Consider the following 22,904-nt stretch of genomic DNA (forward strand, 5'->3'; position numbering starts at 1 on the left):
AGTCCCTGCCTCTATAGCCTCAGTTCAAATATTTTATGTGGTAGAGTATCAAATGCTTTTGCAAAATCCAGATATATCACATCAGTCATATGACCAACATTCAGATTTGCACATGCCTCCTCATAGACACCTAGCATGTTGGTTAGACACAATCTGTTTTTCATGAATCCATGCTGGTTATCAGTTATTATAGTATTCACCGCTACATACTTTTGCAGTTCATCTCCTAGAATACCCTCAAATACTTTACATACCACAGATGTCAAACTTACTGGACTGTAGTTACTTGGATCCACCTTCTTGCCCTTGTAAAATATTGGTACAAGATCAGCCGTCATCGACTGATGCTGTTACAAGAGAGTCTAAGAAGACCATTGTATCTCCATTACTGAGCTCAATTCCCTTAATACCCGTGGATGAATGTTGTCTCGTCCAGGGGATTTATCAACAATTAATTTGGTCAGACGCAGCTGTACTTCCTCCTGTGTTAAGCAGGTGATATTGGGTGGGGTACCTTTATTACTGTCCCCCTGAATATCTGGCACACAAGTACCTGTTTAATATCTCCGCTTTCCTTGTATCCTCTACAATTATATTTCCATGGTCTTCTTTAAGAGGGACAATATAATCCGATTTTTTATTTTTTTGGGGTATTTATATATTTATAAATATTTTTGGGATTTATTTTATTGTCGTTAGCGGTTTGTATTTTCTGTGTATTACTTTGCAAACTTGATTTCATTTTTTACATTTCCTTTTAAAATCTTTGTAAGCCTGAACCCCCAGCCTTCAATGTTTTAAATGCTCTTTGTTTTTTTCCTTTTATATTTAGTAATTCCCAATTCATACATATTGGTTTCCGTTTATTCCCAGAGGTTTTGTTATCAGAGGGTATAGACTTACTACACAATTCATGGAATATTTCTTTAAAAATGTCCCATTTAGCTTCAGTCTTCCTATTTTCCATTACATGATTCCAGTCCCTTCATACTGTTTTATTAAATATTATTTCAGAATGTATCATATTATGGTCATTGTGGCCCGGGTGGTCCCGGACCTCCACATTTGATATTGTGTCTGGTCTATTAGATAACACCAGAGCTAACACATTATCCCCTATGGTTGGTTTATCTACCAACTACCAAAAATAAATGTCTTGAATTGTGTATAAAAACTTCCAGCTTTTAGCACATCCAGCAGCCTCTATGTCCCAATTAATGTCAGGATAGTTAAAGTCCCCCATAATAAGGACCCCATTATTATTTTCTGCCTTTTCTATTTGTTGCAGCATTCATCCTCCGCCTGTTCCGCTACAGTATGTTCGGTGGCTTATAACAAACTCCAATTAGTAGTTATCCGTTATTACCTGCTCCATGAATATTTATGCACAAAGACTCCACACTGTCACAGCCTCCCCTGATGTCTTCATTCAGGACTGGTCTTAGGCTGGATTTTGCATTTGATAAAGATTAATTGGAAACAAAAAGAAGAGCTCTTTCTTGCTTCTTTGAAATGCACTATGGCTAGTTATGATTTGGGAATTCTATGGCATCTGAAAGATTTGCCACATAGCGATTTTTTTGTTTTTACTCTAGGGTCACAATTATGTGTCAGGAGAATAAAGTCACACTTGACCACCAGCTGTTCAGTGTGTAGACCCTATAAAGATATCTTTCTGTAGGACAATTTACTGAGTCACTATGATGGTAGAAAAGGGGAAAAGTAGTATGCAGAGTTCAGCTGCCATTACACCTATATTTTAGGTGTTTCCGGGAATTAGGCTTTAGGTATCTCCAACATATTTAGTGCAATCCTGGGCACATGCAAGGGGAATGAGGCGTCCACATTAAGTACAGGTATTGTGACACAGATCCCAGGCTTATGTGTTCTGATACCATACAGTAGCCAGGGAAGCAGTGCTGTCATTATAAGGCTAGTAATTCAATGAACAGGAATTGGCATGTCGGGAACTGAGCAGGAGAGGAGCACCAACAGCCCACAGTAAGTTCAAAGTGTGTTCTCAAATCATAACCGCAATCGGAGGATGCACTACTTTCTAACTGCTGTCATTACAATATTGGTGGTTTGAGAACAAGGCTGCAGAGGACAATTGCTTGTCTCTGCTGCCCTCAAAGCAATGTGTAGGTGCGCACATAAATATGCATATATCCAGGCCAGAGGAGCACAGGAGTGCTGCCAGTGGCTGGTGCAGTTAAGGGGCATGTTAAGGCAGCACTGTGGCTGTCACTTTTATGTAGGCTTTGTTATGAGGGAACTGACTATGACTAGTAAGCGCATGTGTGCATTTAGTTATGCTCCTTCACCTCATCTTGCCAAAATCCGAATGACTTATTCTGCACTGTTGTGACACTTCTCATGTCCTCATTAAACATTATCAATAGTTCAATATAGTTTTCATTTAATCTTTGCTGTTAAAACATTTCCTTCTTGGTTTCTAGGCTTATACAAATCTGCAGGAGTCCTGGAGATCGATATTGCGATCCTTAGCTTTCCAATTCATTTAACATTAAGTTTATAATTTTCATCCTGAGATCAGGAAGGAACAAATTTATTTTTCTCTTAAGATGTATTTCTGTTATCAAAATAAAACTATGACTCAATCTGTCCCCCCCTCCCCAAAAAAAATACATATATAATTATAGCAATGCATGTCTAATTTAGAGTAACTCATCTGCTGTCTGTCTTCCACAGGATGGTAACACTGCCCTGCATGAAGCAGCTTGGCATGGATTCAGTCAATCTGTCAAGCTGCTTGTTAAAGCTGGAGCTAATGTTCTTGCCAAAAACAAGGTGAGAATTGTGTTAGATCAAACACTTTTTACTGGATTACCTACTGTTGTGTGAAGTGTCGCTTCCGTAGCCTTTGCATCAGAGTATTTAAGTGTTGTTGTTTTTATGGATTAAGTTGACAAATTGCATGCGTTTATTATGATCACATCTTTCTGGCAAAACTGTTAATATTTGATGACATGATTGTTATGTGCGTCAGGTTGATGTTATCCTATTAGTCTTATCTACATTCCAATCTTGACATTTTAAAAGAGGTTAGTGGTTAAGAAAACTCTTTTAAATGCCCTTTAGGTTTGGACTGCCCCAACAGAGTACCAGAGGATCCTCTGGTGGATAAAGGGTCAGGAAAAATAAAGGGCACCAAAAATCTAGTTGAAGACAGACCAATTTGCAGCTGATTTTGGAGCCAATATTTTGCCACTGGGGTCTATTTCTTATGGGTTGATTCATACATAATCTATTAGACCTTATGGATGATTTGTCCAGTATGTGCAATGATCACAAGAGAAAAAGGGGTGGGGGACCTTTTATATAAAAGCCTCTTAACAGGGACAAGAAGAGGACAAATTCAAACACTTACTAAACAACACTTTACTATGAAAAATATAAGCTTTAATTTTATTTGGTTTATTTATCTGTTCTCTCCATAAGGCAGGAAACACACCTCTCCATCTGGCTTGCCAAAATGGTCATTCCCAGAGCTGTCGTTTCTTACTGCTTGCAGGATCTCGGGCTGATTTAAAAAACCATGTAAGTTGGCAGCCGGTTTACAAAATATTACCTGTGTGTGTTCTCAGTTAAGCTGAATATATAATGCATTGTATGAAGTAGAATAGTCTCATATCTATCTATCTATCTATCTATCTATCTATCTATCTATCTATCTATCTATCTATCTATCTATCTATCTATCTATCTATCTATCTTTCTATCTATAAGTCAAAAAATGAGCAGCAACTCCAATAGTAAGGGTGAAAAAAGTGGGTACTTTTATTGCCCGTGCAATAAAAGTACCCACTTTTTTCACCCTTACTTACTATTGGAGTTGCTGCTCATTTTTGGACTTCTGTGTATCTGGGACTTGGTCTTTCCCTCAGAGCCTGCACCCACACGCTGCCGGTGCTGCTGGACTTGGTATATTTCTATCTATCTATCTATCTATCTATCTATCTATCTATCTATCTATCTATCTATCTCCAAAGGATTGGTTTCCGTGCAGTGGTTTATTACCACAGTGGGGACAGGGTTATGTAGCTGCTTTGTAGTCGAATCCTACGGTTTAGTGAACAATGTATATTTGGGGGGCATCTCTCCTGAACAAGTTCTGATTTGCAGGCGGGAGACACCTGTTTACATGTCGCAGCACGTTACAATCACCTGTCTGTCATCAGGATACTACTCAGCGCATTCTGTTCTGTCAACGAGAAGAACCAGGTCAGTAGATCTTGCACTATATTAATCAAATCATAGTTTAACAAAACTGTATTATTATCAAATGACAATTTTATCGCTGGCATAAAGAAGGAACACATAAATTATCAGCAGTGTGCGTTTTACTTTCATTTTTTTAGGTTAAAGTACCGTCTTTACAAAATAACATCTTAAGCAATGCATGCTTGACAGTGTTTCCTTTTTTATTATAACGCATGACATGACTTTTGTTTAGTGTCCAGACCCAAGGAACTTTAAGCAGCCTAGTCAGTTGTTGACCACACTGCCAGGGCCTTGTCTGGAGCTGACTAGATTTGTGGATCAGTTTTGTAATATGTAAAGTGCATAATGTAAACTCATAAGGTTTATTTGTGAAATGTGCAGGCAGGTGATACACCTCTCCACGTTGCTGCTGCTCTTAATCATAGGAAGGTTATTAAAGTGCTCCTAGAAGCAGGAGCTGATGCTACCCTTCTTAATAATGTAAGTATTTCTCACTTCTTCTACACTATATATACATTATGATAAGTGTTATTATTTGTATTTTCCAGGATCTTTAGGTTCAATATTATATAGGAAATAGAGGTTGCCGATTAACCCTTTATCAGCTAGTTAATGCTGCCAGATCTCCATGATCCTGTGGAGACCAGCAGTGTCACTGTATATATACAGTATTAAAGTGCCACTAAACCTTAAAAGAGTTATCAGGGATTGGATTTTTTTTTTATTAGGGGCTGGAAATGATCCAGCACTGAGGCACTCACGGTGGTTATTTACATGCATGTAGCATGTAGCCGCTGCAGCCAATCGGGCTCAGCGGGGCTCACTGGTGTCAGCGCTGGATCGCCGGGAGTAAGGATGGGTAAGTATTTCCAGCTCCTAATAAGAAATATTCACATCCCAGATAACGTCTTTAATTATTAATTTGTCGCTTATAATGTGAGAGGTTTCTGGAGGTTCACAGATGTGGCGATATGAGAGCTAAAGTAGTGATTAGAGAGCAGACATGTTTCTGAATGTGTCTTTACAAAAAACCTTAAACCTAGAAATTAATCATAAAAGTAAATGGTAGCTAAACCTGCCCCCAGTGACTGTCAGTCTGCAGGATATTTTGCACGTTCCTGAAACAAACAGTCTTGTAGAAATTATGCAGAGAACACTGGGGTTAATTTCCTGCTGATCTGTTCCATTTGCAGCTGGTGAGCGGCTGTAGGGGCAGTGCTTAGCAAAGAGGGAGGGGCTTAACTATCTGTGGTCCTACTGCAGACGGGGCAGATAGGGGAAGGCTCCTGCTCCAGCCCATTGTCTTACAGCAAGACAGGATTGTAAAGAGAAGGAGCTGGTCTCCTGAAATATATACTAGTCCTTCTCAATGAATTAGAATATCATCAAAAAGTTAATTTATTTCAGTAATTCAATTCAAAAAGTGAAACTCATATTATATAGATTCATTACACACAGAGTGATTTCCAGCATTTTTTTCTTTTAATGTTGATGATTATAGCTAACAGTTTAAGAAAACCCAAAATGTAGTCTCTCAGAAAATTAGAATATTAAATAAGCCCAATTTCGGATTACCTTCTCCGAGGGCGAAATAATGATAAGGGCCCCAGTTGATGATATGCAGGTGATTAACCTGTCTCAAAGAGCTCTATTTGAAGGATAAATTAATCTTCTTAAGAAAGGCTTAGCTTTTGTTCCGAGTCCCACTTTCAATCTTTTTACATGGGTTACAGACTTACAACTGTTCGGACGGAAACTTAAACTGAAAAAATTATTTCAAATCAATGACAAACATAGATGTCTGGAACTAGGTCTAGATGAGGAGGATATGCCCCTATTTAGGACTATGGGTTATTTGCTCAATGAGGGTGGGACATCAGTAGGCCTATTTACTGACTTGGTCTTACCTTCAAATAAGAATCCCCCTATGAGCGATAATACACCAATAGACGTGTTCCTCAAGGTTGCCATTGACCAATTCTCCCGTATTTGTCACAGAGGTGATCTTGCCAATGTCACCCCTAGTGAACTTGGAAAGAGATGAATCTATTATTGTGAAATCGTCAGATAAAGGAGAGAATGTGGTCGTCATGGATCACTAGGCATACGTATCTATGTGCCTCGCGATACGTGACGACCGCAATTGTTATGAGATTATCCCTTCAAATCCCATTAACTCCTATAGAGAGGTACTTAAAAACATTCTTGTGGCAACCAAAAGGAATGGATTGATCGACCAAAGGGAATTCAGGTTTCTTTTGCCAGAATTCCCAGTGATAGCTACATTTTATAGTCTACCCAAGATCCATAAGGGCACTGCTCCATTGAAGGGCCGTCCCATAGTGGCTGGAATTGACAGTATCACTCAGAATACGAGTCTGTATGTGGATAGTGTCCATTTGTGGTTACACTTCCATCTTATGTGAGGGACACAATTGATGTCCTCAAGAGGTTAGAGGATATACAACTTGAAGCAGACGTGCTTCTGGCCAGCCTGGACGTTGAGGCCCTATATAGCTCGATACCTCACAATAGGGGCTGCAAAGCCGTGGAATACTTCCTTAATTCGAGGGGAACTCAGTTTTTTAATCATAATGTATTTGTTGTGAGACTTCTTAGATTCATTCTTGAACACAACTCATTTGTGTTTAATAAAGCATATTTCCACCAGTTCAGGGGAGTGGCTATTGGTAGCCCATGTGCCCCCACTTTTGCTAATCTCTACTTGGGCTGGTGGGAAAAGGAGGTTGTCTTTCAGGATTCGATGGAGCATCACACTTCTAATATCCTATTATGGGTAAGATTTATTGATGATGTGCTGATACTCTGGAAAAGCTCTAGATTTGAGCATGCTGAGTTTGTTAAAAAAAATTGCATTCTTGGACCTTGTGATTAGTAAATTAGGGTCTGGTAAACTGAGGACACAAATACATAGGAAACCAACTGCCACAAACACCCTGCTGAGGTGGGATAGTTGGCATCCCAAACCCCTTCGTAAAGGGATCCCTAAGAGGCAGTATTTGCGTACTCTGAGAAATTGCACAGACCTCTCTGACTATCAATTAGCGTCAGAGATGAAATGGAGGTTTAGGAGCAGGGGTTACCCAGAATGGGTTCTCAGAGATGCACATCAGCATGCTCTCTCAACAAATAGGAATGATTTACTGAATCCGAGAATTCGGGAGGCTCAGGATACGGGTTTAAGGATCATAGGGACCTATGATTCTCTAAGCACCAGCAAGTTCGACATGTACTTAATACCTTTTGGGGCATTTTAAAGGCCGATCCAGATATATGAGAACTGTTAGATGATAACCCTTCGATTACATACCGCAGAGGACAGAATTTGAAGGAAAAATTAGTACACAGCTACATGCAACCAGTCACGGCTCAAACATGGTTGCCAAGGGCCCCAACAGGGACCTACCGCTGTGGGTCATGTAAAGCCTGTGAATTTATAACAGCAGGCAGGACATTCTCTAACACGACTACAGGACGTATATACAAAAATTATAACTTCGTGAACTGCAAGACCAAAGGGGTAATTTACTTGATGATATGTAGCCGCGGTATACAATAGGTTGGTAAGACCATTAGGGAATTCAGCAGACGTGTCAGGGACCACGTTAATGATGTGGCTAAACAAGCCGAGACACCGATTTTCCGTCATATCTGGGATAAACATCAGGGCAATCCGAATCATCTGAGTTTTCTGGGGATCGAGAGGGTCCGTCCCCCACTATGTGGTGGGAATTGGGACAAATGCATTTTGCAGAGGGAGGCACGTTGGATATGGCACTATGTGGTGGGAATTGGGACAAATGCATTTTGCAGAGGGAGGCACGTTGGATATTTTCCATGGGTACGGTCAAGCCGGCTGGACTCAATGACAATATTTCCTTTACTTGTTTTCTCTAACGGCTCTCCTTGTCTGGGTGTCAATAGGGGTTCCTATGATACTTTGTCTGGCAGACAATGTACCTAGTTCACACTTGCTCATAATTGTTAAACTGGGATAAGGCAGTCTTATAGTCATTCTATGATTCCACGGTTTTATTATCTATACCATTGGACTGTCACTCCCTTTGTCTATGAATGTGGTTGAGATGGGCAGTTGCTAGAGGACTGATCCACAACTTCCGGGTGATTGTTTTGAATATATCACTTTTATTTGTTAGGTATGACTGATTGTCCTCTACGTCCCAGGTCTCCTTGTCTATGAAAGATTATAATGACGGGGTAGGGAGACAGACAGGTGAGCTCTACCCGCCACACAGTCACTGCCTACTTGCACGGTTCGTCCTAGGCGACGGCGTACAACTGGGCGACGGTCCCTACGCTCAATAAGTGCACGACAGACCAACAGACAAGGGTACACAGAAGCTAAGGGAAATGGGGCAGTTACCCACGGCAACACCGTGAGCAACATGAGTAGTGAACGAGCCGAGTCAAACCAGGAGTGTACAAGGTACCAAACGCAGAACAGGAGAGTAGTCAGTAAAGCCAGGGTCAATTTGAAGCAGAGGACAATAGTACAAGCAGGAGCAGCAGAGCCAGGAAACAGAAGAATCACAGGCAAAGGAGGAGCAGGAAATGAGGGTATAAATAGACAGAGGGCGGGAGCTAGCTCCGTCTGGCCAGGCTGTGATAGGTTCTCCCACTCCTCAGCCTCCCAGCCTGAGCGGTAGCAGATCGAGTCACTCTAACAGATCTAGGCACAGATGCAGGCTGATTAACCAAGGGCGTCGACAAAGAAGCTGTGTCAGGCAAATCCATTACAGTACCCCCCCTTTTATGAGGGGCCACTGGACCCTTCCTAGGTGGACCTGGCTTGTTGGGGAACCGAAGATGGAACTTCCTGAGCAATAACCCGGCGTGAACATCCCGGGCGGGTAACCAAGTCCTCTCCTCAGGCCCGTAACCTCTCCAATGGACCAGGTACTGGAGGAAGTCCTGGACCATCCTGCTGTCCACAATCTTGGCCACCTCGAATTCTACCCCTTCATGAGTGAGAACAGGGACCGGAGGTTTCCTCGAGGTAGCCAAGGACGGCGAGCAACTTTTCAGGAGGGAGGCATGGAACACGTTGTGTATCTGAAAGGACGGGGGTAACTTCAGCTGGAAGGAGACAGGGTTAAGGACCTCAATGATCTTGTACGGCCCTATATACCGGGGGGCAAATTTTTTGGACGGGACTTTAAGGCGCAAATTTTTTGAGGACAGCCACACCACATCCCCGACCACAAACAAGGGGTTAGTGGAACGTCTCTTATCTGCCTGAGTCTTTTGGATGCTCTGGGACGCCTTAAGGTTCTTCTGAACCTGGGCCCAGACTGTGCACAGTTCCCGATGAACTACATCTACCTCGGGATTGTTGGAACCACCAGGTGAAATGGAGGAGAAACGTGGATTAAAGCCAAAATGACAGAAAAAGTGGGAGACCCCCGACGAGTTACTGACCCAGTTATTAACCCCTTCGCGCTCAGGTCAGTAATAGTACGTCCTGCTAAGTAGAACGTTCGCGCTCAGGTCAGTACTATTACTGACCTGAGTAAACACGGCGCCATTTAATTCCGGCGCGTGTTTGAGCTGTGATACCTGCTGTTTCCGACAGCAGGCTATCACAGCTTAGTGTGCAGGGACCGATCGCGGTGGTCCCCGCCGATTAACCCCTTAGAAGCCGCGTTCAATAGCGATCGCGGCTTCTTAGGGGTTAAGCTGCCATCGCCGGCCTGCTACACGATAGCGGGCCGTGATGGCTACTATGGCAACCAGAATCCTAACAATGGACTCTGGCTAAACCATCGACGGAAGCCTAGTGGGTCCCGACAAAATCAGGACCCACTATGCTTGCTGTCAGCGAACAGCTGACAGCTCTAATACACTGCACTACGCATGTAGTGCAGTGTATTAGAATAGCGATCAGAGCCTCCTGCCCTCATGTCCCCTAGTGGGACAAAGTAAAAAAAGTGTAAAAAAGTAAAAAAAAGTTGTGTAAAAATAAGAAAATAAAAGATTTAAAAGTAATAAAAGTAAAAGTCCCCCTTTTTCCCTTATCAGTTCTTTATTATTAATAAAAATATATAAATAAACAAATAAACTATACATAATTGGTATCGCCGCGTCCGTAACGTCCTGAACTACAAAACGATGTCGTTATTTATCCCGCGCGGTGAACGCCGTAAGAGAAAATAATAATAAACCGTACCACAATCACAATTGTTTGGTCACTTCACCTCCCAAAAAATTGAATAAAAAGAGATCAAAAAGTCGCATGTACCTAAAAATGGTCCTGATCGAAACTACAGTTCATTACGCAAAAAATAAGTCCTCGCACGACTTTCCTGATGGAAAAATAAAACAGTTATGGCTCTTAGAATAAGGTAACACAAAAAATAAATTATATTTTACAAAATGTATTTTATTGTGCAAACACCATAAGACATAAAAAAAAAACTATAAACATCTGGTATCGCCGTAATCATATCGCCCCGCAGAATAAAGTGAATATGTCATTTATAGCGCACGGTGAACGCTGTAAAAAAAATTGAATAAAAAACAATAGTAAAATTGCTGTTTTTTTAGTCACCACGCCACCTAAAATTAGAATAAAAACTGATCAAAAAGTCGCATGCACCCCAAGAAAACTACAATGGATTCCTCAAGGTCTCTAGTTTCCAAAAAGGGATCACTTTTGGGGGGTTTCCACTGTTTTAGCACCACAAGACCTCTTCAAACCGGACATGGTGCCTAATAAATTAAATTAAATTAATTAAATGTCACCTCTACTTTGCTCTAAATTCCTGTGAAACGCCTAAAGGGTTAATAAACTTTTTAAATGCTGTTGTGAATACTTTGAGGGGTCTAGTTTCTGAAATGGGGTGTTTGATAAGGGTGTCTAATATATAGGCCCCTCAAAGCAACTTCAGAACTGAGCTGGAAACTAAAAAATAAAATAAAAATGAGGCAATACTTAGCTTCTTACATTATACTCATAATGAGCCGTGCCCACCCCGAGATGACCCCAGTTTTGAACGTTTGTATAAATGGAGACCCCTATTAGACCATTTCAGTGCCCGGTTTTCCCAAGCATTCACCCCCGAGAAGTGTATTTCTATAGATGAATCCCTGGTACATTTGAAAGGGAGGCTTCAATTCCGCGAGTACCTGCCGGGTAAGAGGGCAAGGTATGGAGTGAAGATGTATGAGCTGTGCGAGAGTGCATCCGGGTATACCTACAAATTTAGGATATATGAAGGGAAGGACACCAGTTCTCAGCCCCCAGAATGCCCCCCCTTACTGGGAGTTAATACAAAAATTGTGTGGGATTTGGTGCACCCACTGCTGGACCAGGGTTACCACCTCTACCTGGATCATTTTTATACCAGCGTCCCACTCTTCAACTGCCTCGCTTCCAGAAGTCCTGCGGCATGCGGCACTGCTAGAAGAAACCTGAGAGGCCTCCCTAAGACTCTGCTTGGGCAAACACTCAGAAGGGGTGAGAGCAGGGCACAATCTAGCAGCAACATATTGTGTGTCAAGTACAAGACCAGGGAGATGCCACACCAGTACCCACACGAGGTACCAGTACAGGGACCCCCAAACTAGACAGCATCCTGGACTACAATAGGTACATGGGAGGGGTGGACTTGTCAGATCAAGTCCTGAAGCCTTACAGTACTTCTGGAAGCGGGGCCACAGGCATCGTACCAGGGCAACACTTTTTAGGAGAAGTTCCCCAAACTGGCAAGAGGGGAAAAAGTCAAAAGAGGTGCAGAGTCTGCTATAAGAGGGGGATAAGGAAGGACACAATATATCAATGTGACGCGTGTCCCGAAAAACCAGAGCTCTGTATGAAAGAGTGTTTTCAAATTTATCATCCATCCCTTTATTTTTAATTTACCCCAGTTTTACTCGCTCTGATCCACTTCGCACAGCTTACCCCTCCTCATCTTTCCCCTCTGAGCCCTGCTGCGTGCCCAGGCAGCTGATAACAGCCACATGTAGGGTATTGCCGTACCCGGGAGAGCCAACATTACAGTTTATGAGGTGTATATCTCCGGTGGCGCATGCTGGGCACAATATATCGGACACTGAATTGGCATATATGTATAGAAAATTGCAAATTTCACTCTGCACCAACTGCTGCACATTATCTTTTACACAATACCTGTGGGGTCAAAATGCTCACTACACCTCTAGATAAATTCCTTAAGGGGTGTCGTTTTTAAAACGGGGTCACTTCTCGGGGGTTTCAACTGTACTGATACCTCAGGGGCTTCTGCACACACGACTTAGCACCAGAAAATTCCCAGTAGGCCACATGGTGGTCCTTTCCTTCTGAGCCCTCCCATGGGCCCAAACGGCAGTTTATCACCACAAATAGGGTATTGCCACACTCAGGACAAATTGGGCAACAAAATGCGGTATTTTATTCCTTGTGAAAATAAGAAATTTTGAGCCAAAACTACCTCTTATTGGAAAAAATATATTTTTTTTTAATTCACAGCCCAATTCAAATAAATTCTGTGAAAAAACTGTGGGGTCTAAATGGTCACAACACCCATAAATAAATTCTTTGAGGGGTGTAGTTTCCAAAATGGGGTCACTTCTGGTGGGTTTCCATTGCTTTGATACCTTTGGGGCTCTGCAAATGCGACATGGCACCCGAAAACCAATCCAGCAAAATCTGGGCTCCAAAGAACACATAGCGCTCCTTTCCTTCTGAGGCCTCCCATGGGCCCAAACGGCAGTTTATCACCACAAATGGGGTATTGCCGCACTCAGGACAAATTGGGCATCAAATTGGGGTATTTTATTCCTTGTGAAAATAAGAAATTTTGAGCCAAAACTACCTCTTATTGGAAAAAATTACATTTTTTTGAATTCACAGCCCAATTCAAATAAATTCTGTGAAAAAACTGTGGGGTCTAAATGGTCACAACACCCATAAATAAATTCCTTGAGGGGTTTTGTTTCCAAAATGGGGTCACTTTTGGTGGGTTTCCATTGCTTTGATACCTCTGAGGCTCTGCAAATGCGACATGGCACCCGAAAACCAATCCAGCAAAATCTGGACTCCAACAAACACATAGCGCTCCTTTCCTTCTGAGGCCTCCCATGGGCCCAAACAGCAGTTTATCACCACAAATGGGGTATTGCCGCACTCAGGACAAATTGGGCAACAAAATGGGCCATTTTGTTCCCTGTGAAAATAAGAAATTCTGATCAAAAATGACATCTTATTGGAAAAATTGTCATTCTTTTAATTTCACAGCCCAATTCAAATACGCGCTGTGAAAAAACTACGGGGTCAAAATGGTAACAATAACCATAAATTAATTCCTTGAGGGGTGCAGTTTCCAAAATGGGGTCAGTTTTGGGGGATTCCTACTGTTTTGGCACCTCAACACCTCTCCAAACCTGGCATGCTGCCTAAAATATATGCTAATAAAAAAGCACCACCAAAATGCACTAGGTGCTTCTTTGCTTCTGGGGCTTGTGTTTTAGTCCACGAGCGCACTAGAGCCACATGTGGGACATTTCTAAAAACTGAAGAATCTGGACAATACATATTTAGTTGTGTTTCTCTGGTAAAACCTTCTTTGTTACAGAAAAAAAATAGAATAAAATTGAAATTCAGAAATAAAAACGAAATTTGCAAATTTCACCTCCACTTTGCTTTAATTCCTGTGAAATGCCTGAAGGGTTAAAAAACTTTCTAAATGCTGTTTTGAATACTTTGACGGGTCTAGTTTTTAAAATGGGGTGCTTTATGGGGGTTTCTAATACATAGGCCCCTCAAAGCCACTTCAGAACTGAACAGGTACCTTAAAAAAAAGGCTTTTGAAATTTTCTTAAAAATATGAGAAATTGCTGTTTATGTTCTAAGCCTTGTAACGTCCAAGAAAAATAAAATAATGTTCAAAAAACGATGCCAATCTAAAGTAGACATATGGGAAATGTGAACTAGTGACTATTGTGGGTGGTATAACCGTCTGTTTTTCAAGCAGATGCATTTAAATTCTGAAAAATGCTATTTTTTCTAAATTTTCTCTAAATTTTGCAATTTTTCTCAAATAAAGACTGAATATATCGACCAAATTTTACCACGATCATGAAGCCCAAAGTGTCACGAGAAAACAATCTCGGAATCGCTTGGATAGGTTTAAGCATTCCGACGTTATTACCACATAAAGTGAAATATGTCAGATTTGAAAAATGGGCTCTGAGCCTTAAGGCCCAAACTAGGCTGCGTCCTTAAGGGGTTAAGGGAAACTTCGGCGAGGGGAATGAAGGAGATCCAATCATCTTGACAGTCAGAGATAAAACACCTTAAATATTGTTCTAGAAACTGATTAGTCCTCTCAGTTTGGCCATTAGTTTCAGGATGGAAGGCCGAGGAGAAGGATAGATCAATCTCCAACTTTTTACAGAAAGCTCTCCAAAACAATGAAACAAATTGTACCCCTCTGTCAGAAACAATATTGACAGGAACCCCATGGAGATGCAGGATGTGTTTGACAAACAAGGTAGCTAACGTCTTGGCATTGGGTAGTTTCTTGAGGGGCACAAAGCGGCACATCTTACTGAAGCGGTCTACTACAACCCACACCACCGACTTGCCTTGAGATGGAGGCAGATCGGTGATAAAATCCATAGAGATATGGGTCCAAGGTCTCTGGGGAATGGGCAAAGAACATAGTAAGCCCGCTGGTCGGGAGCTGGAAGTCTTGGACCTAGCACAAGTTTCACAATCGGCTACGTAGGCCTTAACGTCTTTAAGCAACGCAGGCCACCAATAGTTTCTAGAAATGAGGTGTTTGGTACCCAGGATGCCAGGATGGCCAGATATTGCAGAGTCATGATTCTCCCAGAGTACCCTTAGCCGGAATTGCAGGGGATCAAACAGCTTGTTCTCAGGAAGGTTCTCGGGAGCTGAACCTTGATCAGCCGCAATTTTAGAGGTAAGTCAGAATCAACAGAGGATATGATTATACATGGGGGCAAAACACAAGCAGGATCCTCCTCAGGAGGAGAGCTGGCCATGAAGCTACGCGACAGTGCATCAGCTTTAATATTTTTAGACCCAGCCCTATAGGTGACCACAAAGTTGAATCTAGTAAAAAAATAACACCCATCGAGCTTGTCTCGGGTTTAGCCTCCGGGCAGATTCTAGGAAAACCAGATTCTTGTGGTCGGTAAGGACCGTTACCTGGTGCCTAGCCCCCTCCAGGAAGTGGCGCCACTCTTCAAATGCCCATTTAATGGCTAAGAGTTCGCGGTTGCCAATGTCATAGTTACTCTTAGTGGGGTAGAACTTCCTGGAGAAGTAGGCACAGGGACGGAGATGGGTAAGACCCCTGGTACCCTGGGACAAGGCAGCACCCACTCCCACCTCGGAGGCATCAACCTCCACGATGAATGGCTCCATTTGGTTAGGCTGAATCAGCACTGGGGCAGAGACAAAGCACCTCTTAAGGACCTCAAAAGCCTGAACCGCCTCCGGAGGCCAGTGGAGGAGATCAGCACCCTTGCGAGTAATGTCCGTAAGAGGCTTAGCGATGACCGAGAAGTTAGCAATAAATCTCCTGTAATAATTAGCGAACCCCAGGAAGCACTGTAAAGCCTTCAGGGAGGCAGGTTGGACCCATTCCGCTACAGCCTAAACCTTGGCAGGGTCCATGCGGAATTCGTTAGGAGTGAAGATTTGACCCAAAAATTGTATCTCCTGCACCCCAAACACACATTTTTCAGTTTTAGCAAAGAGTTTGTTTTCCCGAAGGGCCTGGAGCACCTCACTGACATGCTCAATGTGGGAGGACCAGTCCTTGGAAAACACAAGTATATCATCAAGGTACACTACATGAAATACACCCAGGTAGTCTCTTAAAACCTCATTTGTGAAATTCTGGAAGACCGCGGGAGCATTACACAACCCAAAGGGCATGTCGAGGTATTCAAAATGACCTTCGGGCGTGTTAAACGCAGTCTTCCACTCATCCCCTTCCCTCATTCGGATAAGGTTATAAGCCCCCCGAAGATCAAACTTAGAGAACCATTGGGCCCCCTGAACCTGATTGAAGAGATCAGGAATCAAAGGAAGGGGATATTGGTTCCTTACAGTGACCTTATTCAAGTTCCGGTAATCGATGCATGGCCTAAGACCACCATCCTTCTTCCCTACGAAGAAGAAGCCAGCACCTACCGGAGAAGTAGAGGGGTGGATGTAACCCTTGGCCAGGCTTTCCTGGATATATTCTCTCATGGCTTCACGTTCAGGACAAGAGAGATTAAATATCCTACCTTTAGGGAGCTTAGCTCCTGGTACCAAATCGATTGCGCAATCGTACTCTCTATGAGGAGGTAAGTCTTCGGAGGCTTTTTTAGAAAAAACTTCAGCGAAGTCCTGAATAAACTCAGGTAGAGTGTTCACCTCCTCAGCGAGAGAAAATAAATTAATAGAAAAACAGGAAGTCATGCATTCATTACCCCATTTAGTAAGATCCCCAGTATTCCAGTTAAACGTGGGATTATGCATCTGCAACCAAGGTAGGCCTAAAACCAAATCGGACGATAATCCCTGCATCACCAACACAGAACACTGCTCCAAATGCATGGAGCCAACCATGAGTTCAACTACAGGGGTATGCTGTGTAAAATAACCATTAGCAAGTGGAGTGGAGTCGATACCCACTACAAGGACAGGTTTAGGCAAATCAATTAAAGGCATAGCTAGAGACATAGCAAATTCCACAGACCTAATATTAGCAGAAGACCCTGAGTCCACGAAGGCACTGCCGGAGGCAGACCTACCACCAAAAGAGACCTGAAAGGGAAGCAAGATTTTATTAGGCTTCATATTTACGGGAAATACCTGTGCGCCCAAGCGACCTCCCCGATGGTTACTTAGGTGCAGAAGTTTTCCGGCTGCTTATTCTTACGCCTAGGACAGTCGTTCACTTGATGCTTGTCATCCCCATAGTAGAAGCAGAGACCATTCTTCCTGCGGAACTCTCTACGTTGTTGGGGAGACACGGAGGCCCCGAGTTGCATAGGTTCATCCGAGTTTTCCGTGGAAGAACGAAGCAACGGAACCTCTGGAGCCATCATAGGGGAGTCAGAGGAAAAGGCACAAAAACGTTTGAGTCGTCGTTCCCTGAGACATCGGTCAAGACGTACCGCTAAAGCCATAACCTGATCTAGAGAGTCCGAAGAGGGATAACTAACTAACTAACAGGTCTTTCAGGGCGTTCGACAGACCCAATCTAAACTGACACCTCAGGGCAGGGTGATTCCACTGAGAAGCTACACACCACTTCCTAAAGTCAGAACAGTACTCAACGGGTCTCTTACCCTGACGTAAGGTCACCAGCTGACTCTAGGCAAAGGCAGTCTTGTCAGTCTCATCATAGATGAGCCCGAGAGCGGAAAAAAATAAATCAACAGACGAAAGTTCAGGGGCGTCAGAAGCCAAGGAGAAGGCCCATTCCTGGGGGCCGTCCTGGAGCCGGGACATAATTATACCCACTCGCTGGTTCTCAGAACCTGAGGAGTGGGGCCTTAAACGGAAATAGAGCCTACAACTCTCCTGGAAGGAGAAAAAAGTCTTCCGGTCCCCTGAGAACCGGTCAGGCAACTTGAGGTGGGGTTCTAGAGGTGAGTTGGGGGGCACTACCAGGGTAGCATCACGCTGGTTGCACCTCTGAGCCAGGTCTTGGACCTGTAGGGAAAGACCGTGCATTTGCTGACCCAGGGCCTCGAGGGGGTCCATAGTGTGTCAGGAACCAGGGTAGAAAAGGTATTTGGGCCTGTGATTAAATAGTGACGGGGTAGGGAGACAGACAGGTGAGTCCTAATCTACCCGCCACTCAGTCCCTGCCTACTTGCACGGCCCGTCCTAGGCAACGGCGTACAACTGGGCGACGGTCCCTACGCTCAATAAGTGCACGACAGACCAACAGACAAGGGTACACAGAAGCTAAGGGAAATGGGGCAGTTGCCCACGGCAACACCGTGAGCAACAAGAGTAGTGAACGAGCCGAGTCAAACCAGGAGTGTACGAGGTACCAAACGCAGAACAGGAGAGTAGTCAGTAAAGCTAGGGTCAATTTGAAGCAGAGGACAATAGTACAAGCAGGAGCAGCAGAGCCAGGAAACAGGAGAATCACAGGCAAAGGAGGAGCAGGAAATGAGGGTATAAATAGAGGGCGGGAGCTAGCTCCGTCTGGCCAGGCTGTGATAGGTTCTCCCACTCCTCAGCCTCCCAGCCTGAGAGGTAGCAGATCGAGTCACTCTAATAGATCTAGGCACAGATGCAGGCTGTTTAACCACGGGCGTCGACAAAGAAGCTGTGTCAGGCAAATCCATTACAAAGATTTACCTGGTTTCTTCATCCTCTGATATTTAGTCGATATTTGTGTCTTGTAGTGCGCCGCTACTTGTTGGCTGCTTTTGGTTCCCATAGCTACCTGATGCTTTGCGTCTATTGATTGACCCAATTGGGTGGAGTTTGGTACAGGCACTTAGCAATGGACAAGCGTCACGCTGATGTGGCGCTGTCTGATTGGACAATGAATAGGGCTCGTCCGGCCCTGAATGGGAGGGGCTTAAACTATTAATAGCCGGCGTCAAGCGGTGCATGTTGCGCTCAGACACCAGTACCGTCACTGATATCTGCATAACAGGGGCGCTTGATAGAAACACTGCCCCTGTTGTGAATGAATTTACACCTCTGATGAAACATTCGAATGATAGAGGGATGTAGAAACGCGTTAGGTGTTCTACTAATGTTCTAAGTTATCTGATTCTTGACTACTATCCCAGGCAGGGATCAATTACATTTGCTTTGACTCCGGATAGGCTAGCTGTGAGTTTTCTATAGAAGGGCTTGCAGTGCCACAGTTGTTTGCCCTCATTTGCTACTCTATCCTGGTGAGCACGTGCCAAGTCCTGCTGGAACATAAAATCAGCATCTCCATAAAACTTGTCCACAGAGGGAAGCATGACGTGCTCTAAAATTTCCTGATAGACGGCTGCATTGACTCTGGACTTGATATAACACCGTGGACCATCACCAGCAGATGACATGGCTCCCCAAACCATCACTGACTGTGGAAACTTCACACTGGGCCGCAAGCAACTGGGATTGATGCCTCTCCACTCTTCCTCCAGACTCTGGGACCATGATTTCCAAATGAAATGCAAAACTTACTTTTATCTGAAAACAGGACTTTGGACCACTGAGCAACAGACCAGTCCTTTTTCTCCTTAGCCCAGGTAAGATGCTTCTGACGTTGTCTCAAGGAATGCGACAGTTGTAGCCCATGTCCTGGATACATCTGTGTGTGGTGGCTCTTGAAGCACTGACTCCAGCCGCAGTCCACTCCTTGTGAATGTCCCCCAGATTCTTGAATGGCCTTTTCTTGACAGTCCTTTCAAGGCTACAGTTATCCCTGTTGCTTGTGCACCTTTTTCTACCACACTTTTTTACTTCCTCACAACTTTCCATTAATATGCTTGGATACAGCACTCTGTGAACAGCCAGCTACTTTAGCAATATCCTTTTGTGGCTTACCCTCCTTGTGGAGGGTGTCAATGACGGTCTTCTGGACAACTGTCAAGTCAGCAGTCTTCACCATGATTGTGTAGCCTACTGAACCAGACTGTTGGACCATTTAAAGGCTTAGGAAACCTTTACAGGTGTTTTGTGTTGATTAGCTGATTAGAGTGTGACACCATGAGTCTACAATCTTCAACTTTTACCTAATATTCTAATTTTCTGAGAGACTCCATTTTGGGTTTTCATTAACTGTTAGCCGTAATCATCAACATTAAAAGAAAAAAAATGCTGGAAATAGATCACCTTGTGTGTAATGAATCTATATAATATAGGAGTCCCATTGAAGAACACTACACAAAGCCTCTCCCCAGCACAATATGACTCTTTACAGGGGAACAATAGATATAGAGATCAGAGTCTAGGCATGGCCGGCCTTAGGGATTGTCGACCTTCTTCGGTGGCACAGAACACATTAACCACCCCTCCTGAATGGGGCATCTCTGGGGCATTTGCGACCACCAGAAATATAATTATTATTTGTATATCACAATTGTTGAATTACACATAGAGCTGTTATTTTGTGACTGTATACTGTTATTATTTGAGCAAGTATGGTGGTATTGTGTGGCAATGCTGCTTAGACAGTGTACAGTATATTATTTTTCCACTGTGTATAGTGGTGGTCACTGCACTGTATAGCATTGTAATTTAGACAACTGCATGGAAACGTTGTTTACCTAACATATGGCGTTGTATGGTACTTATAATTATCCACTGTTTAGTATGGTTATTTGTACACTGTATGACGTAACACCACATGAGGAAGGGGGCGCTAACGGTCTGTTCCATACATGAAAACATTCAAGGAAAGGCCGGCCCTGCTACCAGCAAACTAACACTTTTAGACCAAGTTATTGAAGCAGAATAAGTCTACCGTACTGAAGACAAAATTTCTGTGTTTTTATTCATTAATTTATTTATTTATTTTAGGCAACAGAAATTGTTATTTTTATAGAAAATGACCTGAGGTGTCTGTCATATAGTTCCAACTTATATATGACAGAACCCAATTGAGACCCTATAAATGCCCTCAACCTTCATATGCTTCGGCCTGTATTATGCTTTTTTTGGATTGTAACCATAGACCAATATTTAACAAGTCACTGGTCAGAATACTCTACACAATATACAGATCAATAGACATCACTGCACTTATCGTGTTAATAAATATTCTTTACCATTTCATGAAGGCCCAATTGCTTGGTTCTTAAAAGCACAACAGTTTTATTAATAATTACATGTAAAAATAAAATCCATATAACAATGATTTAGACAGTGTGTGAATTTATCAAACCACTAACAATGTTATACTAGTTTAGTGGTGTCCAATGTGAATTAATAATTAAATGTTACAGTATATCTGTTCTACTTTCCAACGTATAGTCTGCAGAGAATCCAGGCTTCCTTGCAGAATCAGAAGACTGCATTAAAGGTGGAAAGCTGTGAGTCATAGTTGCGGGATGTGTGCCTGTTGCAGTTGAGAGAAAAAAAAATTGTTTTTTTTACCACTAATTTAGTACCTTATTAAAATGAGTATGCAATGCTCTGTCAAGTGAAACATAATTTCTATATATTCTTGTTTTTAGGCAGGTCAAATTGCATTGGACACTGCACGCCACCACAATAATTCAGACGTGGCTCTTCTGCTCACTAAAGCTCCACAGGTACAGTATTCACTCAGTTATATACATTGAAATATCCAGTGCTGGACTACATTTTTTATTGAAAGGAAAATAGCTTTTGAAGTCATAGATCTAGAATCACTGGTGCATTGCATCTCTATTTTTACTAACCGCATTTACTTTTGCAATACACAACCCTCTCTGGAGACACATTTCTTAGTGATTTACAGGACAAAGTAAGATTAGAAAAACATGATGGCAAGCATGCTAATTTCCACATTATGTTCCCTTTTTACAATCTTTCATCTCTTAAATTGTAAAACATAACATGTATTAGGTAAAGTATGCTATACAGTAATATTCTATGTACAGTATATATTTGTCTTAGTCGGTAGTGTACCTTAATGTTACAGTTATTAATGCTCTGTTCATAATGCCTCTCCTTTCTGTCCCTATAGATATAACAGAGCTAAATTTGTCATTTAACTACTTGGTGCTGACGGTTTGATGTGCGTTCTGGTAGCACAGAGTTAAGATAATGCAGTTGGCTTTCTTGTAGTTCTAAAAAACAGTAATGTAATTGTGCCAAATGAGAAATCCAGCTCTGCCATATCTGTATCTTGTGATGACAATACTTTCTGCCGACTGAGCCAAAACTGGGTGGTCACACATGTCAAAACAAAAGGATAAAGTGCCTATATGGTATCTTAAACATGATAAAAACCAAATTTTAAATATGAGCTGGGAAAGTCAATTCTTGAAGCAGTTTGTTGCAAAAACAATTTGTAGACCTGGTGATGTCATAACCAATATAAAAGTAGTAGTACAGAGGGGAAATATGAAATCTCAGAGGGGCAGGAAAGTCTGGGAATATAAAGTTATGATAGCCTTTGACATACTTTCAACAGGAATGATTGTGTCTCATGGATTTGTCATTTAAAAATCTGTGTCACAGCAATAGTTGGGGCATCTGTATGGACATATACTGGACAATAAAAGGTTCTCACTGCTTTCCTACTGTATCTGTTTTATGCGTATAGGCATCTAAACTATTATCGATTTTCAATGCCAGGGGGTTTACTGTCCTAACTGCAAAAGTGTTGAAAGACGCCCTTCTTAATGGAATAGAGAAAAAGAAAGAAGCACAATTTAGGGAAAGTTACTGATACTCATGATAAAACTGATGAATGTCAAAATGAGTGTCTCAAAAAAGAATGTAGACTTGGATATTCCACCAAACATGAAACATGGTCTCTACCTCCGAGCTGCCTTGCCAGCACATCTAATTTGGGAAAATGTTATTGAGAAATTCAGGGCAACATCATTGCTTATTGTTGCCATTGTGAAACCAGTCTTTGAATCTCAATAAGTGTGAGGAATATAATACATCTGGTAATCAGAAAACCATGACTCCC

At 42.5% G+C, this 22,904-nt stretch overlaps 1 protein-coding gene across 6 annotated transcripts in view; it reads left to right on the forward strand.

Annotated features, from left to right (window-relative positions):
• ANKRD6 (ankyrin repeat domain 6) overlaps window positions 1-22,904 on the forward strand; it is a 198,245-nt gene that overhangs the window by 142,650 nt on the left and 32,691 nt on the right. For all 6 annotated transcript variants that reach the window (XM_075862144.1, XM_075862148.1, XM_075862147.1 and 3 more), the window contains exons 5-9: window positions 2,713-2,811; window positions 3,463-3,561; window positions 4,147-4,245; window positions 4,627-4,725; window positions 21,454-21,531. In XM_075862144.1, coding sequence (XP_075718259.1) covers window positions 2,713-2,811; window positions 3,463-3,561; window positions 4,147-4,245; window positions 4,627-4,725; window positions 21,454-21,531 — 474 coding nt within the window. The remainder of the gene's footprint in view (window positions 1-2,712; window positions 2,812-3,462; window positions 3,562-4,146; window positions 4,246-4,626; window positions 4,726-21,453; window positions 21,532-22,904) is intronic.

The sequence above is a fragment of the Rhinoderma darwinii genome, chromosome 4, assembly GCF_050947455.1.
Source record: "Rhinoderma darwinii isolate aRhiDar2 chromosome 4, aRhiDar2.hap1, whole genome shotgun sequence".
NCBI lineage: Eukaryota > Metazoa > Chordata > Amphibia > Anura > Rhinodermatidae > Rhinoderma > Rhinoderma darwinii.